This window comes from Cyanistes caeruleus, chromosome 2 (assembly GCF_971803275.1).
Source record: "Cyanistes caeruleus chromosome 2, bCyaCae1.hap1.1, whole genome shotgun sequence".
In the NCBI taxonomy this organism is placed as follows: Eukaryota; Metazoa; Chordata; class Aves; order Passeriformes; family Paridae; genus Cyanistes; species Cyanistes caeruleus.
The window spans coordinates 118893779-118909610 of record NC_141702.1 but is presented as its reverse complement, the minus strand read 5'-3'; the positions used below and the strand labels follow the sequence as shown (position 1 = coordinate 118909610).

The window sequence follows — 15832 nt, the reverse complement described above, 5'->3', positions numbered from 1 at the left end:
ACATGTGTGTGTCCCAGTGTATCATGATAGCATAAAACATGGAATATCACCTAACAAGCTCATCATTATCTCCAAATTAAGCAGTATAAAAGCAGGTGCTCAAGATCAGCTTTCAAACTCTGTAAATAAGGCACGAGAAGGAGAAGCCATCTAATAGCAGAGGATTACACATGGGGGATTTCAATATTTGAGAGTGGATTACACAGAATCAGAAGCATCTTTCATTAGGACAGCGATGCAAAAGAAATCGTTTGAAGTCATCAGTGGACAAAAAGAAGTCACCATTTCCCCAGGAAAAGATTCTGCAAGAGGAGAAAACCCTAGGTGGTCAAGTGAACCCTTTGCAGGTGCAGATGCCCAGAGAGGGACAGATCCCAGATACCTTGAGGTTCAAAGGAAAAAGCAAATTAAACGTTCTGTTCTCAGACAGGTACTTTTCTATGAATTAAACAAAATACAGAAGGAATGTTTTCCTTTAATCTTTAGTGATTATATTCTTCCTTTCTCACCTGGACAAAGAGCAGCAAATTATCCAAATGTTCTCAGATGAAGAAATAGAATTTTTCTATGTAATAACTTTCCATATTTTGTGCATGCGTATTTTAGAAAGAAACGGCGTAGCTTGGAAATAAAATGCTACATCTTTTCCTGCTGTTGTTAAATTACATTAAAGTAGGAAAGCACCTAAGCAGAGAAGTGTGAATTCTGCCAATCTCAAAATGTAACGCTTATTATCTTTAAAAGCATTTTGTTACTTTTATTATACCTGAAGTGATATAATAGTGTCAGTCACTTAACCACATCTTAGAGTATAGTATCTTCATCTTAAGTACTATTATTTCCAGTATTTTAATAATTTTCACACAGTCCTGAAATGTGATCTTTTGTGCTCTGATGACACTTAAATTAATAGCATAATTTTCTGGTACTTGCAACAGTTGCTTTCCATTTTGATTTTTTTACATTTTTCTATATCACATACAGATAAATCCTCTAATAATCATTTTTATCTTTATCTTCTGGGAATTCAAAGGGTTTCACTAGAAAAAAGAAACATCAAGGGATTATAACCCACAGATAAGTTTTAAAATCCAATTAATTTTAATACTAATTGTAATTTTTCAATGATGTTCCTTAAAAAGGTAGTTAAATCTTTTTTTTCCTACCCTGTTCATTTGATCTTATTTGCATGCTTCACTGATGTTGCCAGCTGTCTCCTGCTATATACATAAATGCATCTATAGCTATTTAAATACATCACCTGCTTGTCATGCAAACCGTGAAAACTCCAAGATTCCTTTTTATTTGATTAACCAACTAATTTTTGGTGACTGCCCTGCACTTTTAGAACAGCCTGAGATCACACTTTGGTCTAAATTACACCAAGACCATTGTTAATAATATCAAACAGCACAAACTCTGTTTCATGGTCCCCCTTGTACAAATGAATTGGAATTTGTGTGAAATGTGTCAAAATTTTCTGGAAAATAAGACATCATTCAGACTGTCACTGCTGCTCACCCTGGCTGTAAAAGCACTCACAGAGCCCAGCTGGTTCCTCCATCCTCGCACACACTGGCTTTGGTGGGTCCCAGAAAGTGTCACCCCAATGTCACCTCTGTGTTATCAGACTCCATGGATCCCACATCCATTTCCAACACCAACTTTGTCCAGGGAAAATCAGATACTTTGGGGTCAGATTATTCTGGACCTCCCTGTCTTGGAGGGGAACACTTCTCCAGGAAAGTATTGTGTGATTGCTCAGCCTTTTTATTTCCATTTCAAACCCCTGCACTCTCATCTCCACCTCATCACCAGGATCTCCTCATGCCAATTCCTTTCTTCCTTCAATTCAAACATTCTCCCAAGTCCACCCTTGTTGCCCTTACACCATTTCCTCCAATCAAAGGAATAAGAAGGAATAGGAAAAAAATCTACTCTAATCACTCTACTCTAGGTTCTTATTTCTAGAGCCACAGAGGCTGGGAAGAATAAAGAGAAAAATCTCGAGTCTGTGCCTGCCAAAAAACCAATGAAGCCTTTCAGTAGTTTCTAAGAAGTGCTGTAACCTATATGGCTGTTCTGCCAAATTTCAAGCATCTGCTCCAAATCCTGGATGAACTAAATAGTAATCAAATGATAGTAAAAAAAGTTCTAATTAAAGTAAATCCAGAACAATTGATTGCAAATTATTTTTGAGATTTTTTGGCTAAAATTCTTCCTAACACAAAATTTGTTTATCCAAAATTAAAACAACTGCAAAGCCCCCTAAGAGGAAAGGTGAAATAGTCTAAACTATAGGTGCCATTACCTTCTTGACCCTCATGAATTCCTAAATAAAATACAATTTAATAAAGCAAACAGTCATTAAATGGAAAAGGGATCACCTAAAGAATTTATGATTCCTTAGATTTGTTTGGAAACAGTTTCTCATCAGCAGTAGTTTAACAATTTCCCCTCTCCTTAACAGAAATCAAGCCAAGACACAAACCTGAAATCTTTATAATAAAGTGTCTTGTCAACAATCTCCATTTACAGCTGGTGCCTGTGAAGTTCCTTTGCCAAGAAAAAGCACAATTATGATGTTTTTTATTGTGTTTTCATCTAAATAACCCAAGAATAATCTCATCCTCACCACTCCACCTTCTGCACCTTGCATTCCCGTTTCCTTGCCGGCTGCTGCATGACCTCATTAGTCATTAATTTCCACTCCCATGACCTTCATGTAGCCAGCCAGGTGGGCAGTGGTCAGTCTGGAAACCTTGCCCTGACGTTAGACACCCTGATTCTGCAGAACTGCACTTCCAGCGTGTGCTAAAATTGGAGACAGCACATTTATCTGGTTCTTTAGAAAAAGGCTATAACAGAAATAAGTGGATGTTCTTGCACTTGTCATTGAGAAGCACTCTGCATTTATTTGGCACTTAGAACAGGAGCAGCAGCAGCAGCATTGCCCTTGGTGCTGATTTCTTACTACTCTAAAACGTCTCCTCTGAGCCAGAATCCACTGGCTGTTGCTGCTCATGCTGTGAGACACCTGCACTGGCTACTGGGCTTGTCATGACGCACAAAACCCCACCATCTTCAGCTTGACATTGTGCAAGTTATAATTATTCATCCAAATGAATATGTCAGAGCAGCAGCAGCAGACCTCTCATCAGAGCAAAAGAAAAATACATCAAAACATTATCAACCCAGCAGGAAGACAGGGACCATAAGGAAAATTACCCATTTTTAATATGGATGCCATAAAGCCATGTCTATTATTATACGGAAGGGAAAAAAAAAAGAAGGAAAAAAACCTCAACAACCCCTCAAGTTTAAAATCCATGAGCCTGAAATAGGCAGCAGCACACACAGGGGGTGGGAAAGAAAAATCAATTACCTGCAATCTATTTATATTTTCTTTCATAGGAGTTTATATTCTAATGGTGCCATTGCACCAATTTAGTTAAGCCCCGTCAATTTATACTTTTAAGGCGTAATATTAAAAGTTTAAGACCAATTAGTACCAAAACACCATGTTATTTCACTGGAGAAGAGGTACAGCCTGTTCTTTTTCCCTTTTAGGAACCAAAATTTTCATGCACTTGAGTACCTGCTGAATTCTGCTACCAGTGGTGTTGCAGCATTATCTAAGCTTAACCCATATTTTATCACCGTGTGAGGGCTGCTCGCCGCAGTGATTCCCACACATTTGGAAAATAAACACAATTTACACAATTACCAAAGCCATTTGTCCCCACAAGTGTTGGGTTCATGTCACCCACACACATAAGGTCAATTTGCAAAAGCTGCTGTACAGCTGAAGCATTTCTGTCTGCTGGTATTTGGTTCAGGATTAGAGCAGGCTCTGCAGCTGGAATTAGTGTCGTGTCTCATGATTTCAAAACAGGCTCTTCACTTACACACAAACACCTTTTGTTCATGTTTTCAAATAGTCCCCAGGTAATTCTAACTGTAAAAAGATTTTAAGCATCACAGTGTTGTATTTTTAACAGAGAATTTTTCCTTGGCTGTAGTGCCAGTATCAGTATATCCACCCCCATTTTTAACTTGTCAAAGGCTGCTCCATGTCAGGCTTTTCCAGAACATTTTATTAAAACACGAGTCCATCTTTAAAATTACTAATAGTAAACACAGAGAAGCAGTCACTGTCAGGGATGTTTGAAATGTTGTTAATTTGAGGCAACATAAATTGCAAGGCTGTAAAATTAATAAAGCACTGTTGAAAGTATGTATTGAGGCTAAAAAAAGCACTTGAAATTGTGGCCAGAGTGTAGGGACTCCAGTAAAATTTAAGGGGAAAACATTTATTTAAACTGTTCCAAACCATACCAGAGAATCAAAACATAAAATTACATAAATAAATATATTTTTCATTTGCAGTGGTTGATTCTTGTAGTTATTTCCTCTCAATATTAGTGGGTCTGAGGTGACACACAGAACCTTGAGCTCTGCAGAAAAATTACATTAAATTTAATGGTTTAAACTCACCCTGCTGCAATCTCCCAGCCATATTCCCTATGAAAGTTGTTATTTATTGCTGGGTAGAAACCCTTGTGAGAATTAGAATTATCAGATGCAATCACTTATATAAAATCTATTTTCCTGATTAAAGTGAAATTAAATATCAATTATTTTCTACATATAGTTCAAATCAACTTGTATCTGAGTGGTCACATTTAAATCCATTTCACCAAGCACACATGCTCTACTCAGGAAGAAAGCTACATGAAATAATGTGAGAGACCCACAAAAACAATGTGGTTCTTTATAACAGCAATATCAGTTAAACTGTGAAATCAGAATTTAATTAAATACCTTCCTATATAGATTATAACCAGAAAAGTTTTATTAAGTTATGAAAACTCTGTAGGATAACAAACTGGGGAAAACTCTATAGAATAACCAACTCCTTTTTTCAATGTCTGTCAACTTTAGAGGGTGTTTCTTTTCTAGAAGACAATAATTTTTTCTAAATTTCACTTACTTTCTACTTTCCCACCACAATTCCTAGAGAATTTTCACTCCCATGAACAGCTTAAAAAAACCCCACCAACCAGTACATACAACATGCAAGATATATTTCATGGCAAGGAAGATATTTAAGGTGCTATGATAAGGACTATGGAGTTGAGTGCTATTACATTTTCATGAGCATGTACAGAAATAAAATGCACACAGGGAGAACAGCTGGAGTTAAAAACCAAACCCAACCCCTTGTCACCACCCTGCCATGGCATATGTATTTTTTATTAAAAAAAGCTGCCTAGTCCAGTAGTTACCTGTGGCATCCAGGAAACAGCAAATGGAACAGGAAAATCCACAAGGCAATCTGGTGGTTCTGTAGGATACTGAGGGAGGGAAATAAAATACAGTTTGGGATATTATTTTAATTAGCGATTTAAAGTCAGACTGATACTCAGCTGCCAAATTTGATAACAAAATATGAGCATTTAAAGGATTTTGAGAACTTGGCTCTGAGAGGAAACAGTCTGTAAAGCATTTTCAGCAATACTTATGAATGTTAATTATCATTTAAAGAAGAAAGCTACATGTAAATGTTTCATATATCAGTATTTAGTAAAGGCAGCAGAATCACAATTTTCCGTGTTCAGTGGTCACAAAGGCACATTAAAGAAACCTGAAGACACAAAGCATGAAATATTTCTTACAAATTTCTCCTCAATTACCCATACTGGATAGCAAAATTTAAAAATCAAACAAAAAATTAGTCAGTAACTAATTTTCATTTAAGCTAAACTATTTGTTCTGATTGGCAATGTTTTGTTTTTTAAAACTGAAAGTAATCTAGAGTACTTAACTATTTAGAAAGAGACAAGTGAACATAGAACCAAAATTAAAACAAACCCTCAATCCAAATTAAGATATAAGAAAAAATTTTAAAAGGCTGTATTAAAAAAAAAAATACAGCCATAAAAGGTTTGATAACACCTTATCTTATTACAGATACAATCAAATGTGTGTGTCAGAAATCATCCTATCATTCCTTAGGACAATTTAAACAATTATTAAATACAACATTTATATTGGTTTTCTGAGCATGCAGCTAACTTTATCTAGAGAAATCATTTTCATACCCTTTGCCAGATCATTCAGATAATTACCAAAGTGTCTTAATTACTGCACAACAGGCAAATCCTTGCAGTGGCCTATTTGAAGCCTTGGGGTCTGAAATGCTCCTACACTGATCTTAACCAAAGCAACAGCATAACAAAAATATACACACTTTTATTAAAGTATGTTATCAAAAGAAATGCCATCCCAAAAAATACTTCAGCCAAATCTTCTCAAATGTAGTGTCTGTGTGTATGAAGGCAAATCAAATCCCCATGTCACCAAAACAATGTTTCACACACAAATTTTGTCTGGCAAGTTTAAATGCCAGACATGGTTTCAAAAGGACAAGTAATTGATACTTCATCATCCAAAAACACTTGAAAACAAAATGAAAAAAAAAAAAAGAAGAAAGAAAGAAGAAAGATGATTACTTATTAAAACAGACAAGTCTGATAATCTAATCTTTTTATTACATACACCTTTAGTTTTTGGATGGTGCTTTCTTCTGCTATGAGGAATATTCAGCTATTTTATTATGATCAAAAACCCCACAAGTTTGTACAAGGACAGAAAATGAGAACCTCCATTCCCTCAGCACAGTGCTAAGTTAAGGCTGAACAGAACCAGTCAATGCACGAGTGTCAGTGTTTGACCATGGGAAAAATGAATATTGCCCTGTGAGTTTTTCTGCATTTTTATACTTTCAATCAGGAAAAATACTTTACTTCTGTTGTCCTAAGAGCAAGAAAGCCTTAGGGCAACAGGCTGCACCTAATTTCTAGTGTCACACAAAGCGTATTTATCCCTTATAAACAACACAACCTGGTTCTTCTCCTTGCCCATCAGTGCATTTAATAACGGACTGACTAGCAAATTAATTATGCACTCATTACTCTCTGCATGTAGAACTGTTTTACTCTTTTTAAAAATCCACTTGAGCAACACTCATTCCCAAATGGTATTTTTTCCCTTCCTTTTCCCCTTCAAAGGGGAAGCTTGTTCATGTTATGTAAGACTAAAAAATTCCTGGTTTCTAGAAGAATAGGATGCCTGTGAAGGTGGGATTTAATCCTACAATACTGTGCCCCCTCCTCATGCTTTCAAGATTATAACTCAAGATGATGGGCCATAGATAGTCCCAAACAACAACACCCAGACACTTCTAGATCTCTTTTTGCCCTGGACTGATTTTCTGAAGACAACAGTTATTGCCAAGCAATTGTCATCACACAGCCTGGATATTCACAGTCTCTGATGAGAGATTTATGCCTTGAAATGAGACATTCTATAAAGAAACGTTGTAATTTGAGTTCAGTGATAAGTACCAGGAAGAATTAAAATTGTTCTCTTTCTGCAAATGCCATGGGTTTGATTTGCAAGTACTGTCAAAATGAGACATTTATTTAGACTAAAAAGAAATAATTTTTCTATCTGACTTCAGTTTTTCATAAATCTTTACGTCTCTGACTTTAACAGCAAGACTTGTTAATAACCAACCCAACATCTTCTAATTCTTGTTCTATGCACAGTCTCTGGATGGAGTGATAATGAAGGAATGTCTCCCAGATGGCTTTGTCTGCAATCCAGTAAAATTAGTGCAATATCAAAGTGTTTTTCATGTGATGCACTATTGCATCTTACAGATAACCATAATCCAATATTAATTTTAAATATAGTTAGTATGAAAACCCTCAAATAAGGAAAATATAACTGACCTATTACCTTGCAGAACAGACACACCAGCAAACAAACCAATCCTCTAAAATCCTAATGAATTAAGAAAAATCGATTTATTTCAAGGAAGCCTCAAGGTATTTTGTCCCACATCAATTTACCTTTGCATTTAACTTGAGAGTGATGAGATGCTGTCGACCACAAGAGTCTTCAGCTTTTAACTTGACTGTGGTCAGCCCAGTGTCCACATAGGCCACTCTGGAAGAGAGAAGAAAACTCTCAGAGGCCTGCAAGAAGTGCAGTTTGAAAGGTCTGCAATACTCCGATTAGTCTGTTACAAATATTAATCAGAGGGAGTCCTATATGCCAAGCATTTCTGCTGCTGCAGATTTACTGCTGTTAATACACCAGCCTAGTGCTTAATGCAGTCATATATCTCTGGGTTATTTACAGCGTGTGTCAGGGCTCACGCTGTGGTCAGTGAGCACCGTGTTTCAGTTTTCCATCACCGGAACCTTTGACACACACAGCATGTTCCTGTCAGCCTCTACTTATGTACACATTAAACTTCCTGTCAAATCTTTGATCCATTTCTGCAGTTTCTTACTCTATGAGACTTTTATGCTCTTGATTTGGTTTTCTCTTCAATGAAGTTCTCTTTTATTATCAATACTATTATTGTGGGAAATTCAGTGCATATTGGTTCATATTCTGAAATCGATTTTCTGCAGAAAAGAGTACCCAAGCAGGTACAAAATGAGTTATTTATGATGATTTGCCTTCATTTCATGACAGTTTTACACTGTATTCATGCACCCTAGCAAGAAGAAAGTACATACTAAATGTGAATGAGTTTTAAAACTTCCGAATCTTTGCTTAAGATGTAACTGGTTTGTGCCTCCCACCACACTGAAGATGGATACAATTGTAAAATGTATTGTTCTCTAAAGGTGGATTCTGCTTTAGTAGCTTCAACAACTGCCAAAAAGGTTCAGACCTCTCCATATATTTACCAGTAAACTGGGCATGTGGATATTTTGGCATTTTTACTATCTCATTCCTGTGTAAAGATAAAAAGCAGTCCAAGATAATTGCACAACTTATCACCCAGACTGATGGAAAGGTGTAACAGAGTTCAGAGAGATCATCTGCTTGCAGGCCTAAGCAACATTTATTTTTTTAAACCGCTACATACTAGAAAAAGTCACACGGTTCTCTCAAATGAAACTGGCAATGGAGTTGTAGAGGCTTGTGGAAGAAAATGTAGATGTACACTAAAGGGTTGCACATCCCTAGGAAGGAAGTGGAAAGAAGAAAATTATCTGCATAAATGAAATAGCCTCAATAGGAGGAAACTGAAAGATACAGATGGAAAAAGCAGTAGTGGTGGTAAGAAGGGAGAGAGAGATTATTTCATGTTTAAGGCTGATTAATGTAATATTAAAGAGACCTGCAGACTTCTGGGAGTATCTCTCCACAGCAGCTGAAAGAAAGACAAGTCTTGATAAAAGTGTCATTCAACTGGAACCAGTTAAACTTATATACCTGATATACTTAGAAAGAATTAGAGGATTCTTTCTCTAACTGGGGGAGAAAAATCATTAATCCTGCTTCATTCCAACTTTACCTCAAAAGTGTATCAGTTTTATAAAGATGAGAAACTACCTCTATACCACCTCTCCATCTACTGCTTCCTGGGCTGGGGAATTCCTGAAGCAGCAGCTAAGGCCTAGCACAGATACTACAGTGAAAAATGCAGCAGTGTCCATGCCAAAGCACAGCTGGAGCCTGCAGCACTCTGCTGCAAAGATCCACAGCAAAGGAAAACAGAAAAATTAAAGGTGTATGGGACTTTACCTGTTCTGACATTCATCTTGGTTGGACCACTTCAATCTTGATTTATAAGAAAAGTCTGGATTCTTTCAGTTTAAAGTCACACTTTTTGTATAAACACATACAGAATTGTGTACATAGGTGATATTTCACTTAGACTTTTATACCTCTCTAGGCTCCATTGCTTTATCACGGGAAAAAAAAGAGAAAAATACAAAAAAAGGAATAAAAGAAATCAGCATAAAGATGGAAAGCCTCAGGTAAATCTCTGAAATCCAGCATGACAGATGAATGACTGAGAGTACAGGACCTGACAGGATTCCCTGGAAATGGTGAAGGCAAGAGGAGAAGATATTTCGTATGAAATAAATGGCGAAGTATCAAGCAGAAGAGCTTTGAGATTTGAGACAACATGGACTTAAGAGATGTTGGCAACCTTTATGAATTCCCATGAGGGTGATAAAAGTCCTAAAGGTGTTTTATAGTTGATAATTTGCCTTCCCAGGACACTGTCACTGACTCAACCAACTTCATTAAGGAGAAGTGTTAGAAGAGCCAATGACTTCCAATTTTTCAGGTGGATTTGGGTGCAGTCAGCTTTCGGCATGACCCAAAACTTGCTAGGAATGAGTAAATCTGGGGTACACAACAAGCAAGGGTTTTTTCTAAAAAAAATATCCTTAACTAAAGCTCAAGGTGTGAGCAGTGATTGCTCCTCACTGCCAGTACCAAACACAGGCAGTTCTGCTGAAAGATCATTGCAGGATGTTCTTTAACTGCCAAGCAAATAAAGCATCACTTACAACTTACACAATCAGTCTCAGTTAAGAGGCTCTCTTAGAGAGTCACTTTAGTGTTAAAAGCACTCTGAAATCAAAGGTGTGACTTGCTAATGGACTTCACATTGCCTGTCCAGGTTATTCTCCTTCCAAGTTGGAGTAAACCCGATGTGATGCCCCATGTGCAGCATAGTCCTTTGATTAATCACTGACTTCCCCAACCTTTCTTCAAGATTTTGTTTTTTTGGGGGTTTTTTGTTTGTTTGTTTTTTGGTTGGTGTTTTTGGTTTTCATCCATTTTGGGAGAGCAAACATAATTGAAAATTTATTTCCCACATGTTTAAGAATTTTTACCTCATATTCTCAGATTTGAGCCTGTGAAATTTAAATAGAGTATGGCACAATTACATATTAACAACGGCAATCACTGAGACAAACTTCAGATGATTTCACAAGGGTGTTTTAAATCCTTAAATAAAAGTGGGCCCTCAAAGCAAATTCCCACTTCATGTTAATCACATCTTGTTTATCTGTATAGAAATCAGATGGGAAAACTCAAAACTGTTCTTACACCTAAGGCTTCTTTATTTAATTTAGCACAATATACACTTGTTAAAATTTTGGGTTGAGTTTTTCACATTCTCCCTTCCACTCATGAACTTTTTGGGTAGATTTACCTTTCTGGGGAATAAATAATAAATTCCTCTAAGAAGATGGTTGTGCTCTAAAGAACAGGTTCTTAAAAAGTTATTATTTTAATCCTAAAAAACATATGAAATGTTTTTATTAAAACATAAAGGTACATGACATAATCTATAGCAATAGTCACAATCACCTGTACAAAATAGGGAAAGAGAGAACAACTAATAAATATTAACATTAAATATGTTTAATATTCCAGTAGTTTATAGGTCAAAGAAGAAGTGATTTCTTAATAGTGTATCACCTTTCAGCTCAGTTATTTGAGACAGAAAATATCCCTTCAGTTGATACAGGTTTGTTGTGTGTTTCTAATTTAAAAACAAAGCAAAAACAGTTTCTGAATAGGGTAAATGAACAGAACAAGCACATCCGATATGTTCAACTCACAAATACAGAAAAGGAACAGATTTCTAAAGATGATGTTTGTTAAGAACTGAAATAATCATACCTATTCCAGCCCAGTATTTCTAGATCTCTGACAAGACAGGAGTAGTATTCTGGAGGCCGTGGGATGTGCAGGTCTTGTGTGTTTTTTAAAGCAATTTCCTGTTTAAAAGAACATTAAAAACATCGTTAAGGGCAATTTCAATATTTTTGCATCTATTTAGCCATGTGATTTTTGCAATTCATTCGGAAATATTAAGCTTATGTAAAATTAACTGTACACTGCATTTGTTTTGTTATAGCCTCCAGCTAAAGCAGACAAAGAAGCTGTTTGGTAAATTACTTCAGATACTGGTAATGAAAACATCTGCAATTTAAAAAAAACCCCACAGATGTTGACAACGGAGTCTTCAGATGCAAATATCAAATGTGCCTCTTTTTCAGCTAATAAATTTGAAGTCAAGCATCTTGACTGAAAGAACATTTCAAAAGAAGGTTCTATTAAGCCCACAGCTGTCTCCTGGGCTCCACTGCCACAAAAGACAACACATCTATGATATTCCCCATATTTTATATATATGTATATTAACTTTATATAGCAATCAAAAAACAAAATCAGTTTCTCAGTTTTGACATCACAGGATCCCTTAGAGTAAGTTTTGGTACAGACACTCATCAAGAATGTAGTAATGTCTAAAAAAAAAGTTTTTATTGAAAAGTTAACATTACTGTGAAAAATAAGCCCCAACCATGTGTTTCAGTTGTGTTGTGCTACTTGTTCTCTAAAAGTGCATTTAAGTTAAAATTATGCTTACAGAACACACACACTTATGACATTTAGAATAAAATTATTAATAATTTAAAATAAAATAAATTTAAATGAAAAAATAATTTATAAGACAAGTTTAACAATCATTTCTGCCCAGTTGTCCCACACCATCATCAGTGTTTTCATTCTCTGCATTAACTGGGGATCACTATTCTGCCATTTTGAATGAATTATATTTTCACTGCATTCTCATTTTCTGAGTGCTTGTGTAAGTAAGCAAATAGATTGGAATAACTATTGTAAAATATTCCAAAATAGACATTCTTATTCAGGCCCATTCCAAGCATAGCAGAGCAGCAGTGTAATGCCAGGAGGAACTTCTGCTGCAGTTTTGAAGAATACTTCCTCTGTTTTGTTCCTAAAGTAAAGTAGGTTGAAGTATTCATCAGCAAGAATGCTCATAGAATAATGTTTTACTATTAGATAAGAAGCCCCACTTTCATGGTTATTAAAGGGTTTGCTACACTTCAACCCCAGACCTGAAAATCTTTTAAAAGAAGAATAAACAGCAGCCTCTGAAATATTAGGAAAAAAAAAGCTTTCTGCGTGTATTTGTCAAATTGTTACACAGGCAAAAGCACCTACAGCAATCTACTGACTGTATAACCCATTGTATAATTATAAACCTGTTTTACCATCCAGAAAATAACAGGAATTCCAAGAAAATCACTGTAAAGGGGATCACTATACTGAGATCCCTTGCTGGGATTCTAAATTTTCTATAACACTCCAAATTCCAAAGAATACAGTCACTTAAAACAGGATATTTATACAGCTATTATAGGAACAGCATATATACAAAATCACTTCCTTTTACTAAAAAAAAAAAAAAAAAAAAAAAGCTATAAATCTATGGAAGAGTAAACTGTAAAAACTGAAAGTGAAACCCAAAGCTCTAAGAGCCTCCCATGTCCCACACATATATTCTGCCACTCACCAAAACAGTTTTCAGTTCCACCATAAAGCTGACAAGATCTGGGCAGCTCTGCAGCCTCTGGAGGAAAGAGAGGATTAGTTAATTTTCTGCAACTCATAACTTCTGGTGGGTCAGCCCAACTCTTTTTCTGGTATTGTCAAACTAAACATAAAAACACCCAAGTGTACACCACATGTTTACATTTTTCAGTTACAGAAGAGAACTTCCAGGAAACTTTACAGGGAATTAAACATCTCCTGGCGTCACTCATTTATGCATTTATAAACCCACATCCATGAGATACAGTGTCTCAACCAACACCTTGGCAAAGGTTCCTCCTTGGAAACAAAGTATTCTTTGGGACTCAAAGGCTGCTGTATCCTCACTCCAAAGCTTCCTTTGGGTACTCAGGTGTAATTCAGACCCCAAGAATGAACTGAGTCTATTAAAAATTAAAGTGAATTCTCTCCTGCCCATTATGAACCACTTGTAAAAGAAGTAAATATGTTAAAAAAAGAAGACAAAATCTGTTTCTAATTGAGAGAGTAAAGAAAAATTCCAGTAAAATGTCATCAGTCATTTATTTAAAATTATTCTAGCCTGATCTCAAAAAAATAAAAGTTGAATAAAAGTAAACAGTCACTAAATTCCATCCATTTCTCATTATATTTACTTGCAAATCCTCATGCATTTAAAAATAAATCTTGGCTCTACAATGAAAGGGAGGCTCTTTAGCCCTTTTAGAATAGGTGTATGAGCACAAGCTTTTCAGAATCCTTATAAACAATTATTTAAGACTGTTTAATAATCATATTTAAATAAGTGGTTTTAAACTTGCATACCTGCTTTAAAATGTGCCGATATCCATGCAGGATCTTCTTCAGACGCCAGCTGCACTCTATCCTAGACAGAGTTTTGTACAAATTTTAAATTCACAGTACATGATTTTTAGAAGACAGCAGAAAGCCTTCCACACACAACAGTTTTTCTTGGAAAAAAAACAAAGGAAGGAAACAATACTTCAAAACTGCTTTGAGTTTTGTGTTCAAAGTTACTTAAAACTTCCAAATGTCACTATGCCAAAGCCCATTAAAAATTAAGCATCAACCTGCAAAAGCCCGTTCTGTGCTGAAAACAACAACATAATTCTTGCAAGCGAGTGTGACTTCATAAAATCCACTAATATTTAAAAGTGATAACCTGAAAATGTCAAAGTTACCTGTAATGCAGTTTTAATTACCCAACCTAGAGTGTAATAAAGCTATGGAATACCCCATCTGCTCCCAGTTTGGAGCTGGCTGGGCCAGGCAGAACCATGGAACACAAAGTTAAAGGCTCACCCATGTATGTGGATTAGCCCCTTTCATCCCACTTCCCACAGACTGCTGGGATAAACAGAAATAAGAACAGAGCTTTTAAGGAAAAGTTGGGTCATACCAATTAATACACAGAAACAGCAAACAGAAAATGAAGCTTAAAAGCTCTGTTAACCACCATTGCTTAAATTGCTCACATAATTGCTTAAATTTACAACTTTGCACTGAATTTTCTGTTTCTGAAATGGTCACATATAAATGATCTATAAATATAAATGATATAAAAAATATAATTTCTCCCAAGTACATTGCTTCATGTATGTAAATACAACCAATTAATTACAACATGTTTCAAAGTTAATTAACAACAAAATATTTTGATATAGGCAATGCTTATTGTCAGCATTTATTAACACTGATGCTGTGCAATTTTGTTGCAAGGTTAAGATGAAACCAGTACGAATTATCCAGTGCAAATTAATTAATAACACTGATATTGAAACAAAATAATAACTCATTTTCATATCCATTATTGCTTTTATCAAAATTAACTTTGTTACATCATACTTAGAAATTGCTATCATAAAAGTCTCTTTCTTACCTGGCATTTTTCAGTTGCAAATCCACTGGTAGCAGTATCCTGATGTGGAAGTCTCTACCCTTGAAAAGAAGTATTTAGTTAATAGGAAGGTTAGAAAAGAAAAATATTAGACACTTGTGGGAATGATTCCCCATCAGATCAGCTACTAAGGAAAAAACTCTGTCTTTTTTGTCTTTCAGGAATATTATTCAGAATACCTTTCCTTAGGGATAAAAAGCAGCATGAGTGACAGGTACAAATAATGTTGGTTTTAATTCTGAGGTTGAAATACTCTTGACCTTTAATTCACAATATTCAGTAAAAACTCTTCAGTACATCACATTTCATAAAGCAAACATAACACCTTTCAGGAGAAAAATAAACATTATCCAAATCTGGACAAGACCAAAACACATAATTTAATCCAAGTCATGCTGCTGTACAAGAAAGTTTATCTTCAACTCGAGTAAAAGTCAAAGCAGGTGCTTATCTATGAAGTAACTACACTAAAAAGAACCTGGGCACTGATCCACAGCACATTTCATCAGAGTTTTATGAACTGTAAACAAAAACAGTCCCAAGTACATAAATTTAATTTTTTTTCTTGTTAGTGCAACCTACATGCAGCAGCTTCTAAATCCCCCCTACTTGTATTTGCAGTCCTTATTGAGGCCCTCCTCCTACTTTCTTATGGGATGATCAAAATAAAACCGAAATAAAGAAAGTTGGTGAAGC

At 35.6% G+C, this 15832-nt stretch overlaps 1 protein-coding gene across 2 annotated transcripts in view; it reads right to left on the bottom strand.

Moving 5' to 3' along the window:
* The window catches only part of FANCL (FA complementation group L), a 30959-nt gene that overhangs the window by 4560 nt on the left and 10567 nt on the right, over positions 1 to 15832 (bottom strand). For both annotated transcript variants that reach the window (XM_086875072.1, XM_023923344.2), the window contains exons 2-7: positions 15119 to 15177; positions 14044 to 14104; positions 13223 to 13279; positions 11521 to 11618; positions 7920 to 8016; positions 5289 to 5357 (exon numbers count right to left, since the gene is read on the bottom strand). In XM_086875072.1, coding sequence (XP_086731198.1) covers positions 5289 to 5357; positions 7920 to 8016; positions 11521 to 11618; positions 13223 to 13279; positions 14044 to 14104; positions 15119 to 15177 — 441 coding nt within the window. The remainder of the gene's footprint in view (positions 1 to 5288; positions 5358 to 7919; positions 8017 to 11520; positions 11619 to 13222; positions 13280 to 14043; positions 14105 to 15118; positions 15178 to 15832) is intronic.